Source organism: Genypterus blacodes, unplaced genomic scaffold (genome assembly GCF_046128005.1).
Source record: "Genypterus blacodes isolate CSIRO-AG114 ecotype Tasmania unplaced genomic scaffold, CSIRO-AGI_Gbla_v1 ptg000313l_1, whole genome shotgun sequence".
Lineage (NCBI taxonomy): Eukaryota > Metazoa > Chordata > Actinopteri > Ophidiiformes > Ophidiidae > Genypterus > Genypterus blacodes.
Genome location: NW_027467100.1, coordinates 12,501 through 22,500, shown reverse-complemented (window position 1 = coordinate 22,500; position 10,000 = coordinate 12,501). Strand labels below are relative to the sequence as shown.

At 49.2% G+C, this 10,000-nt stretch overlaps 3 protein-coding genes across 11 annotated transcripts in view; all 3 read left to right on the top strand.

The window, feature by feature from the left end:
• LOC142988310 (transcription factor E3-like) overlaps positions 1-3,407 on the top strand; it is an 8,365-nt gene extending 4,958 nt beyond the window's left edge. Inside the window, exons 7-10 of the mRNA XM_076137437.1 lie at positions 1,079-1,135; positions 1,458-1,533; positions 1,708-1,855; positions 2,107-3,407. Of these exons, the coding sequence (XP_075993552.1) occupies positions 1,079-1,135; positions 1,458-1,533; positions 1,708-1,855; positions 2,107-2,496 (671 nt within the window). The 3' untranslated portion in view covers positions 2,497-3,407. The remainder of the gene's footprint in view (positions 1-1,078; positions 1,136-1,457; positions 1,534-1,707; positions 1,856-2,106) is intronic.
• A 903-nt stretch (positions 3,408-4,310) lies between these two features.
• LOC142988312 (uncharacterized) lies at positions 4,311-8,225 on the top strand. Of its 3 annotated transcripts, none has more exons than XM_076137440.1 (5): positions 4,311-4,478; positions 4,988-5,133; positions 5,274-5,414; positions 5,497-5,721; positions 6,870-8,225. In XM_076137440.1, exons 2-5 carry the CDS (start codon positions 5,016-5,018, stop codon positions 7,139-7,141), a joined length of 756 nt encoding a protein of 251 aa, XP_075993555.1. In that variant the 5' UTR covers positions 4,311-4,478; positions 4,988-5,015; the 3' UTR covers positions 7,142-8,225. The 3 variants fall into 3 exon arrangements, with proteins under 3 accessions (XP_075993555.1, XP_075993553.1, XP_075993554.1); XM_076137438.1 differs by having other exon boundaries at positions 4,312-4,478; positions 4,955-5,133; XM_076137439.1 differs by having other exon boundaries at positions 4,313-4,478; positions 4,955-5,133; positions 5,292-5,414.
• A 645-nt stretch (positions 8,226-8,870) lies between these two features.
• Positions 8,871-10,000, top strand: part of LOC142988309 (CXXC-type zinc finger protein 1-like) — a 6,610-nt gene continuing 5,480 nt past the window's right edge. The window contains exons 1-4 of one of the 7 annotated variants that reach the window (XM_076137432.1): positions 8,872-8,987; positions 9,633-9,690; positions 9,721-9,850; positions 9,973-10,000. The exon at positions 9,973-10,000 is cut by the window's right edge and continues 73 nt beyond it. In XM_076137432.1, the coding sequence (XP_075993547.1) occupies positions 8,982-8,987; positions 9,633-9,690; positions 9,721-9,850; positions 9,973-10,000 (222 nt within the window). In that variant the 5' untranslated portion in view covers positions 8,872-8,981. Of the gene's footprint in view, positions 8,988-9,392; positions 9,851-9,972 lie in introns of those variants that run through there. The other 6 variants (XM_076137433.1, XM_076137434.1, XM_076137431.1 and 3 more) reach the window with 6 other exon arrangements.

Here is a 10,000-nt window from a genome sequence, read left to right as displayed (position 1 = left end):
TGTAGGGGGCAGTAGGGGGCAGCACTGAGCTGTAGGGGGCAGTAGGGGGCAGCACTGAGCTGTAGGGGGCAGTAGGGGGCAGCACTGAGCTGTAGGGGGCAGTAGGGGGCAGCACTGAGCTGTAGGGGGCAGTAGGGGGCAGCACTGAGCTGTAGGGGGCAGTAAGGGGCAGCACTGAGCTGTAGGGGGCAGCAGGGGGCAGTAGGGGGCTGTAGGGGGCAGTAGGGGGCAGCACTGAGCTGTAGGGGGCAGCACTGAGCTGTAGGGGGCAGCACTGAGCTGTAGGGGGCAGCAGGGGGCAGTAGGGGGCAGCACTGAGCTGTAGGGGGCAGCACTGAGCTGTAGGGGGCAGCACTGAGCTGTAGGGGGCAGCACTGAGCTGTAGGGGGCAGCACTGAGCTGTAGGGGGCAGCACTGAGCTGTAGGGGGCTGTAGGGGGCAGTAGGGTGCTGTAGGGGGCTGTAGGGGGCAGTAGGGGGCAGTGGGGGGCTGTAGGGGGCAGCACTGAGCTGTAGGGGGCAGTAGGGGGCAGTAGGGGGCAGCACTGAGCTGTAGGGGGCAGCACTGAGCTGTAGGGGGCAGTAGGGAGCAGTAGGGGGCTGTAGGGGGCAGTAGGGGTCTGTAGGGGGCAGTAGGGGGCAGTAGGGGGCTGTAGGGGGCTGTAGGGGGCAGTAGGGGGAGTAGGGGGCAGCAGGGGGCAGTAGGGGGCTGTAGGGGGCTGTAGGGGGCAGCACTGAGCTGTAGGGGGCTGTAGGGGGCAGTAGGGGGCAGCAGGGGGCAGCAGGGGGCTGTAGGGGGCAGCACTGAGCTGTAGGGGGCTGTAGGGGGCAGTAGGGGGCAGTAGGGGGCTGTAGGGGGCAGCACTGAGCTGTAGGGGGCAGTAGGGAGCAGTAGGGGGCTGTAGGGGGCAGTAGGGGGCAGTAGGGGGCAGTAGGGGGCTGTAGGGGGCAGTAGGGGGCTGTAGGGGGCTGTAGGGGGCTGTAGGGGGCAGCACTGAGCTGTAGGGGGCGCTGCTGTGTTACATGTGTGTATGTAAGTGTGTGTAAGCTTCACATGATGCTGTGGTCTGATGTTGTAGATGTGGAGGCCAAAGCTCTGATCAAAGACAGACAGAAGAAGGACAACCACAACCTCAGTGAGTATCTGCTCTTCATCATCATCATCCTCATCACACTCCTGTACCAGGAGGTGGGGCTAGCACACACAAAGAAAAGGAGTCGCAAGTAAAACACGGCATGAACCTGTTTCCATGACAACAAGCTCCAAAGCCAGCTGGCTCCAGGGCAGTGCGCTGACATGTTGGTAACGGCGTGTGACACGGAGCATGTCTTTACTGGGACAAACGGAGGCCGTCGATTGGATTCTGCAAACCTGACTGATTACTTCTGACTGGTTATCAATGTGAGTGATCAGATATAGAAACACTGATTTCTGTTGTTGTTGTTGTTGTTTTGCAGTTGAGAGGAGGAGGAGGTTCAACATCAACGACCGGATCAAGGAGCTCGGCGGGCTCATCCCCAAATCCAGCGACCCGTCAGTACTCCAGAATCCTGGTTTTACATGAGCCCGGTCCTGCAGCAGGAGAGGGACTGTAGTGTAGAGAGGAGGGAGTAGATCCAGGAGCATGAGAGCTGTAGGACACATTCACTCCTGTTCTCTGCCCTGGCCCTTTGATTAACGGGGCGTGGCCTGTGATTGGTTGAGCAGGGAGGCGCGGTGGAACAAAGGAACCATCCTGAAGGCGTCAGTGGACTACATCCGCAAACTACAGAAGGACCAGCACAGAGCCCGAGAGAAGGAGGAGAGACAGAGAAGGCTGGAGACCACCAACAGGTCTCTGCTGCACAGGATACAGGTGAGAGGGATGGGCGGGGCCACCTGTGATGGGCGGGGCAACACACACTTCATCCGTAGCCTGGATTCTAAGACTCAAACCCACAAGATAAAAGAACTCAACTTGTTTCATTATGAGTTGTAGCACCTTGGAGTGGCCACTGGGGGAACTACACACACACACACACACACACACACACACACACACACACACACACACACACACACACACACCTGATGTTCTGTATCTGTGAGCTCATGTGTGTTTTGTAGGAGCTGGAGCTGCAGGCCCGTCTCCACGGCCTCTCAAACTCCTCCTCTTCCTCCTCTCTGGACCCGCCGCTGCCTCCAAACACCTTCTCCTCCTCCTCCTCCTCCTCTGTCAGCATGACCTCCCTGGTGGCTCCGTCCCTCGGCCTGGACGCCCTGACCTTTGCTGAGTTGGACGACCCTCACAGAGTCCCCGCCGTCTTCTCGGCGGACCTGATGGGCGACGTGGAGCTGGCGGCGCTGGAAGGGTTAGGCGACATCTTGATGGAGGAGGTGAGCGGCGGAAGCAACGACGCCCTGTCGCCTGTCGGGGGCGCCGACCCGCTGCTCTCCTCCGGAGCGTCCAAGGCCAGCAGCAGGAGGAGCAGCTTCAGCATGGAGGAGGACTACTGAGGGCCGGACTGTGATGACATCATCATGGAGGGATTTCATTGGCCAGCGGATGCAGGATGCCCACACTTCCATGAGTGTAACCATGGTAATATGACCATAGCAACTCTTACTATGGTAACCAGGGTGTCCTCGGTCTCAGGTCGGCTCATTGTCTCCTCTTGTGAACCTCATCTACACATTCGTCTTCCTGGAGTGGATCAGCGAGCTGTGAGCTGATTGGCTGTAAAGGATCAAGCCGGCAGCTGATTGGCTCTGGATGAACGTTGATCCTGAGCTGTCGGGTCACAGGGAAGCTAAAACACACTCAGCCAATCACTGCAGCCTCAGGTGCCCATGTGACTCCGCCCCCTGCCTTTGGTATAGTGACTCTAATGCTGCGTTCAAGAGCACAGCGCCAAATTGTCCTTCCAACGATCCCCAGTACTGTTTAGCATCGTGCTCATGTGTCCTGCGCTCCTTGAACGCCACATTTCTACAAACAGCCACTGAAGTTTGTTTTCTGTTCAGATCATTTTTTGTGATGAAGCAGGGTTTTTTAATTCCATCCAGATTTTTAAACAGACAGGATGTCCCTTCAAAATAAAACACATTTCCCTCTGAATAACAACAAAAATCAACTCAAACTTTTTCACCCCAAATGTTATATTTGATCTTGAATGACTGAATCATAGACACACACTGTACTTATACATATATATATATATATATATATATATATATATATATATATATAAAGTATAAATATACAGTGAATGTCTTGAAATGAGGATGAAAGGAGCTTTAACACAAACGTATAAACTCTGTTTGTTGCTCTGCAGGTTCAGTCTGTAAATATGAATATGAATCTATAATCTGCTGATAAATCAACACAGAACTTTGCTGGACTTTGTCTCTTCTGCTTCTGGTTAAATATCTGAGAGTCCTGATTCCGTGTGTAACTCTGTATTCTGAGTGTTCTTGTGTTAGAGGACAGAAACTTTCCTCCACAGTCTTCTGATTTTTCTGCCTTTATTTTCCTTTCTGTTGTTTCCTGTCCTGATAATCTACTTCATCTAATCACAGGAGTGTTTGCGATGAATGACTTGTCTTTATACTGTTGTTTCCATGGTAACATTGTTTGTAAGTGCATAGTCTCTGTCCTTCACGTTTCACAATAAAGGTTTTATATTCTTTAAATACCAAATCAGAAATGTTTTATTGATATTTTATTGAACAGTTTGTCAAATACAAGATCAACACGAGGGTTGATTGATAAGTAGTGAGCCTGTCAGAATGATTTGAAAGCCTGCTTCACTAGAAACGCCAGTCTGACCCCGCCCCCTGGCTGTGATTGGTCTGGTTAAGCTCCACCCACTGGCCCGTTTGTTACAAACAAAGTCAGTCAGTCACTGTCAGGGGGACGAATCAGAGGGAGGAAAGACAAAAGAGACAGATGCAGACAGATGTGTCAGCTACATGCTGGAGCTCAAATATGAACGCACATACGATTTTTTTCCAAGCACAAATACATGTGTGAGCGACGTCATTCCAGATGAGCTACAACACAGCAGCCGCCTTTCAAAGCTCCTGTTTTGCATTGTGGGACAATTTAGTCCACATGTCCGCATGTCCACGTGTCCACAAGTCCATCTGAAGGAGATATTAACCCATCACTAACATATAATGGTTCAAATACACTTTAAGCCCTATTTAAAGAAAACGACAGTGCTGCGCCTTCATGTTAAGTTAATGTTGTCCAGCAGGTGGCAGTGTGGTGACAGACGTGTGTGTGTGTGCGTGTGTATGCGGGCGTGTGTGCGACCTCCCCCTGGTCCGCTTCCTGCAGCAGCACTTCACACACACACACACTCACATACACACACACACACACACACACACATACTGCCACAGGATAAGCGTGAGACAGAGAAGAAAGAAAGAAAGAAAGAAAGAAAGAAAGAAAGAAAGAAAGAAAGAAAGAAGCTGCTGGTTCACATTAACAGGTAAATGTTTTTGTTTTCTGCTGCTTTTGATGGAAACTCAGTGATTGACAGAATGCTGATATGAACATACGAACATCATGTGATATATATGTTCATATGTTCATATATATTGATTATTGATTCATGTTCATGTCCACTCTGCTCACTTATACTTGGACACTGTGTAATGTAAGTATATAAACACATATAAATACAGTATAGGTTCATATGTGTATTTATACTCTATATGTCAATATCCTGCATACTGAATATACCGTATGTATGTATACACATGTATACAGTATATGTATGTATATACTATGTGTTTATATACTGTGTGTATACAGCATATGAACACATATGTGCATACATACACTGTATACATGTGTTTATATACTCTTCATGTATGTCTATATGTTTCTATTCATTCTATAGAATGCTTCCTCAGCGTCACACAGATTGGTTGTTATTGATTATTTCACACTAAACACTCTTAGCTCCGCCCTCCGTATCGCTGTCCTTTCATGCAGAGTGACATTGGGGGCGGGGCTTGTCAGAATGGATGTGACACCACAGGGCTGCGACGTGTCAGGCTCGGCCAAAAAGAGCCCAGACCAATCAGAGTGCGTCACCAGTCAGCCGGCGGCCAATGGGGCGCTCCCACAGCACGACACAGGTGAGACGGGACGCCGCGCAAAGCTTTGTGGGTAAATCCCATTATCAGTCTCCTGGTGAACCCAACTGAACACAGTTTTTACATGTAGGTGATCCGGGGGCGTGTCCTCACTGTGTGATGGTCTGTCTAATTGGTCCCAGGCTTCTTTCTTCCCACAGACAAGGCCCCGCCCCCTGGCTCTGATAGGCCAGAGGACAGCAACATTGGTGACGACTGTTCAATGGAAACGACTCATGATGTCGCTCGACTCGTCTCCGACCAAACTCCGAGAGGAAACGAGGGTAAACAATCAAACAACATAGAAAACATCTGGACTGACTGATGGAACCCTATGGAAATGATGATGTCATCTCTCCCTCTCAGCTGCTGAGCGCTCGTTGGTTCCTCCTGTCCGCACTCCTCCATCTCCATCCACTCTTCCTCTTCCTCCCTGTCACTCAGCCAGCTGTAACAGACACAGCAGCAGCCTTCCTCACCATCACCATCATCATCCTCATCGTCAGACCAATCCCAAGCGTCTTTCCTCCACTCAAAGCCACGCCTCCTTGAAGCCGGACGCCGCCCACATTAAGGAAGTAGCTGGAGACGGTGAGCCAATCAGATTGTTTGTTTACATCGTCTGTGTTTACAAACGTGCATGTTGTCGACAAACACATAAGGGGCGGGGCTTATATATCCAACAGAATAGAACATCCTGTCCGTTGGCCGTACAGCACCATACTAACATCATACTAATATCATATAAACATCATACCAACATCATACTAACATCATATTAACATCATACTAACATCATACCAACATCATACTAACATCATACTAATATCATACTAATATCATATTAACATCATACTAACATCATATTAACATCATACCAACATCATACTAACATCATACTAACATCATACTAACATCATACCAACATCATACTAACATCATACTAACATCATACTAACATCATACTAACATCATACCAACATCATACTAACATCATACTAACATCATACCAACATCATACTAACATCATACTAACATCATACCAACATCATACTAATATCATATTAGTTTGGTCCTTACATCCACAGCAGCGTCTTTTGTCAGCACATGAGGCAGGAAGTGGCGATGGTTTGGTCAACCAATGGCAGCGCTTTGGAGGCGAGCACACAAGCAGAAAACAGAGATGGGGGAGGGGCTTCTGGCACCACAGTGACATAACTGCCATATAAATATGAGTTTTCTATTCATGTTGTCTGGTAGCTGCATCTCCAGATGTTCCTGAAGGTTCCTCCTCTGGGGAGTAGGAACAGGATCACCTTTAGACTCCGCCTCCAATCCAGCTCATGTCCACTTTTTACAGTACAGATATGTAAACATGAGCACAGCAGAGAAGCACAGTGTTCAGAACAAGGAGCACAAAAAGGAAATAAGAGAATAAAATAAGACGACAACATGTCAGCAGGCTGTGTGACAGACAACCACCTTCTTTCTGTAGTCCTCTTATCTCCACACACACACACACACACACTCTTAATCAGCCTCAGCAGCTGCTCTGGGTTGAGTCGTTGACGCCCAGTTAGTCAGTTTGATAACTGAGCTTCAGCTGCTCCGACACAAACTGTTCAAACACCTGGATCCATCCTGTGAGGATACAGATGTGTGATTCTGTACGCTGATGATCGATTGATTGATTGATTGATTGATTGATTGATTGATTGAGTGCCTGGTTGTCTCCTCAGATTGTTGCCCTCACTGCCTGCTGGCCTGTCTGTTCTGTGAGCTCTTGTCCATCTGCTCGGTGCTGGGGGAGTATCTGGCTTGTGGAGGGGGCGGAGCCGGATGCTGTGACGCCACGGACGGCTGCTGCTGCGTGGAAGCTGTGGGGGAGGCGGCCTGCACAGAGGAGGCGTGTCAAGCCGTGCTGGGTTGCGGGATCCTGGAAGACTGCTGCGGCTCCTCTGACTGCCTGGAGATCTGCCTGGAGTGCTGCTCTATCTGCTTCCCCTCATAGAGCAGGGAGGCAGTGGCTCAGTGGGTAGAGCTTCCGCTTGGGAACCGGAGGGTCGCCGGTTCGAACCCCTGCCTAGGTGCCCCTGAGCAAGGCACCGAACTCTCAATTGCTCCCCCCTCTGCGAAGGGTGGTAATGTAATGTAAGTCGCTTTGGATAAAAGCGTCTGCCAAATGATCGTAATGTAATGTAATAGAGGCAGCCAATGAGAAGAGAGCTTCACAATGATGTCATCTGAAGGAGGATAGGATGTTCCTCAGCTGCCCCATTAAAGAAAGGACCAAAGGGTCCCATGGCTCAGACTCATCCTGTGTTCCATCAGGCTCTGAACCTCACTTCTCTGTTTATGAGTGAAGATGAGCAGTTAACATGTTTGAGCCTCATCATGTTCTAACAGAGCATTCAGACAAACATGACTCAGCTCCACCTGAGCTCAGCTGATGATGAAGTAGAGTTACCATAGTAATAGTTACCCAACATGTCCTCTCCCTCTCCTCTTCTGTTCTCCAGCAGCTCCTCTGCTGCACAGCTCCCTTTGCTCAGACGTCTCCACTCTTCCTCTCTCTGTCCTCTCACTCTTCTTCTGCAGCTCTAACTTCTTCTTCTCTCCTTCAACACAAACCAAACACTTCATGCTTCTGGAAACATCTGTCCCCTCCAACCAGGACATCAGACAAGACCTCATGTCCTATGTAACCATGGAGACACAGTCTTTTTTTCTTAGGCTGCGTTATTTTTCACATCTCAGTATGAGTGACAGGTCAGGAGGGGGTGAGGACGGGCGGGACAGGAAGTGGCTGTTTATTACAGGGACATGCCAGGATGTCCAAACAGGAAATGGGAAATGACTGAAATGACAACATCACTGTATGCAACCGGCAACTCGCCATGACCTCTGACCCCCCCCCCCCACCAGCCCGACATCAAAGAGAGAGAGGACACACACACACACACAATGTTATGTTGTTCTTCTCTCAGTTTATTAAAAAATCAAATGTGTCAGAATGAAACAAAGACTTAATACTTTATTTAAAAAAATGTTTTTAAACTGCAACAATAACATGTTGTGGAAACTAAACCATGAAACCAATCTGGTGTATTGATTTCTACATAGTCAAGTTGATTATAAATGAATAAACTGATTGATTGATTCTCCTCTGTTCTGTTAGAGTCACTCAGGCTGCATAAGAGCGCTGGCTCAGTGTTGACTTCTGCCCCCTGCTGGCCACTGTGAGGTCAGACAGGTCTCTCTGCTCTGTGACCTCAGGCCACAGGTTGTGTCAGGCTCACTGAGCTACGACAAACATGAAGCACAGACTGACTTAGATTCTAATGATCTGATCAATCAATTCTTATATTGTTTGTATATTGGATGTAAAATGTTGTTAAAGGGAATTAATGTTTAAATTCTCTGTTCAGGGGCGCACACACACACACACACACACACACTGAGCAGGTGAGGGAGCTGAGACCCTCATGACCCCGATGACCCCATCACAGGACGCCTCTCTCACTATGGTCACATCACAGCTGTGACGCTTTAACAAGATGGAGGAAAACAAACAAGAGAAATCAGACAAACAGAGAGAAGAGGAACAGAGCAGCTGACTGACATTACATCATTAGATTTGTTTAACTGAAACATCGCAGTGTATGAAGTCATTCTGCCTGCTGTTCCCTCTCTGACCAGCAGAGGCCGCTGCCGCTTTGCCCCCTGCGCTGTTTCCGTGAGGAGAAGAAGAAGCTCGAACGGAAACAAAGAGATTTCTGCAGATTTTCCTTCAAAATGAAAAAGAAATTAAAATGTAAAAAGATGAAAGAATAAAGACGACAGAGCCGCCGATGATGGTGAGTCACTCAACTTCCGCTCTCACGTTACGTTTCCGCTTCTGCCGTCTGCTCAGCGCGAGCAGTGATGATAGTTTGGAGGAAAGTTTGATCAGATTTGTACATTTATTTAGTTTAAGACATTTTGGTTCGTAATGAAGAATAAATGAGACTCAGCGCTGAGGTTTGATCCTCAGATCAGCTCAGCTTCATCATGTTCAGATCGACCAAGGCATGACGTCACAGGGGGGCGGGGGGGGGGGGGGGGCGACAGGAAGCAAACTTACTCAACTTCGAACAACAAAGACCAGAGTTTAGAGACCAGGACCCACAGACTAGAGACTAGAGACCAGAGACCAGAGACTAGAGACCAGAGACCAGAGACCAGCGCAGCTAGCAGAGCAGCCAACAGAGCATCTGTGACACAGGAACCTAAATGTCCTCTGAAGGATCAGAGAATGAGGATCAGCTGTGAAGCTGAAGATCAGAGCAGCTGATTGGCTGACAGAGTGACATGTGACAGGAGGAGGGAGGGGCAGGAAGTGAAGTTCAACAGGAACCAGATGAAACTAAACTCACAGGTAGGTGTGTGTGTGTGTGTGTGTGTGTGTGTGTGTGTGTGTGTGTGTGTGTGTGTGTGTGTGTGTGTGTGTGTGTGTGTGTCAGGCTGAGGAGGCAGCAGGCCCAGGTCCAGGTCCAGGTCCAGGCCCAGGTCCAGGTCCAGGTCCAGGTCCAGGCCCAGGTCCAGGTCCAGGTCTAGGTCCAGGTCCAGGTCCAGGTCCAGGTCTAGAGGAGAAGGGGGGAGGAGGAGAGGCTGCCATGGAAACACCCAATGCTCCTGTTTACTGCATTTGCAGGAAACCAAAGATCAACTGTTTCATGATGTACGTGATCTGTCTGTCTGCCTGTCTGTCTGTGTGTCTCTGTCTCTATGCCTGTCTGCCTGTCTCTCTGTGTGGTGTGTTGTCCCTGAGGCCTGTCTGTCTCTCTGCCTGTCTGTCTCTAGAGGCTGTGACAGCTGCACTGAGTGGTTC

Coding starts and splice junctions, on each gene's coding strand:
- LOC142988312 (XM_076137440.1), top strand. CDS start 5,016: ATGGATGTGACACCACAGGGCTGCGACGTGTCAGGCTCGGCCAAAAAG. Junction 5,415..5,496: donor AACTCCGAGAGGAAACGAGG/GTAAACAATCAA, acceptor TCTCCCTCTCAG/CTGCTGAGCGCTCGTTGGTT. Junction 5,722..6,869: donor TAAGGAAGTAGCTGGAGACG/GTGAGCCAATCA, acceptor TTGTCTCCTCAG/ATTGTTGCCCTCACTGCCTG.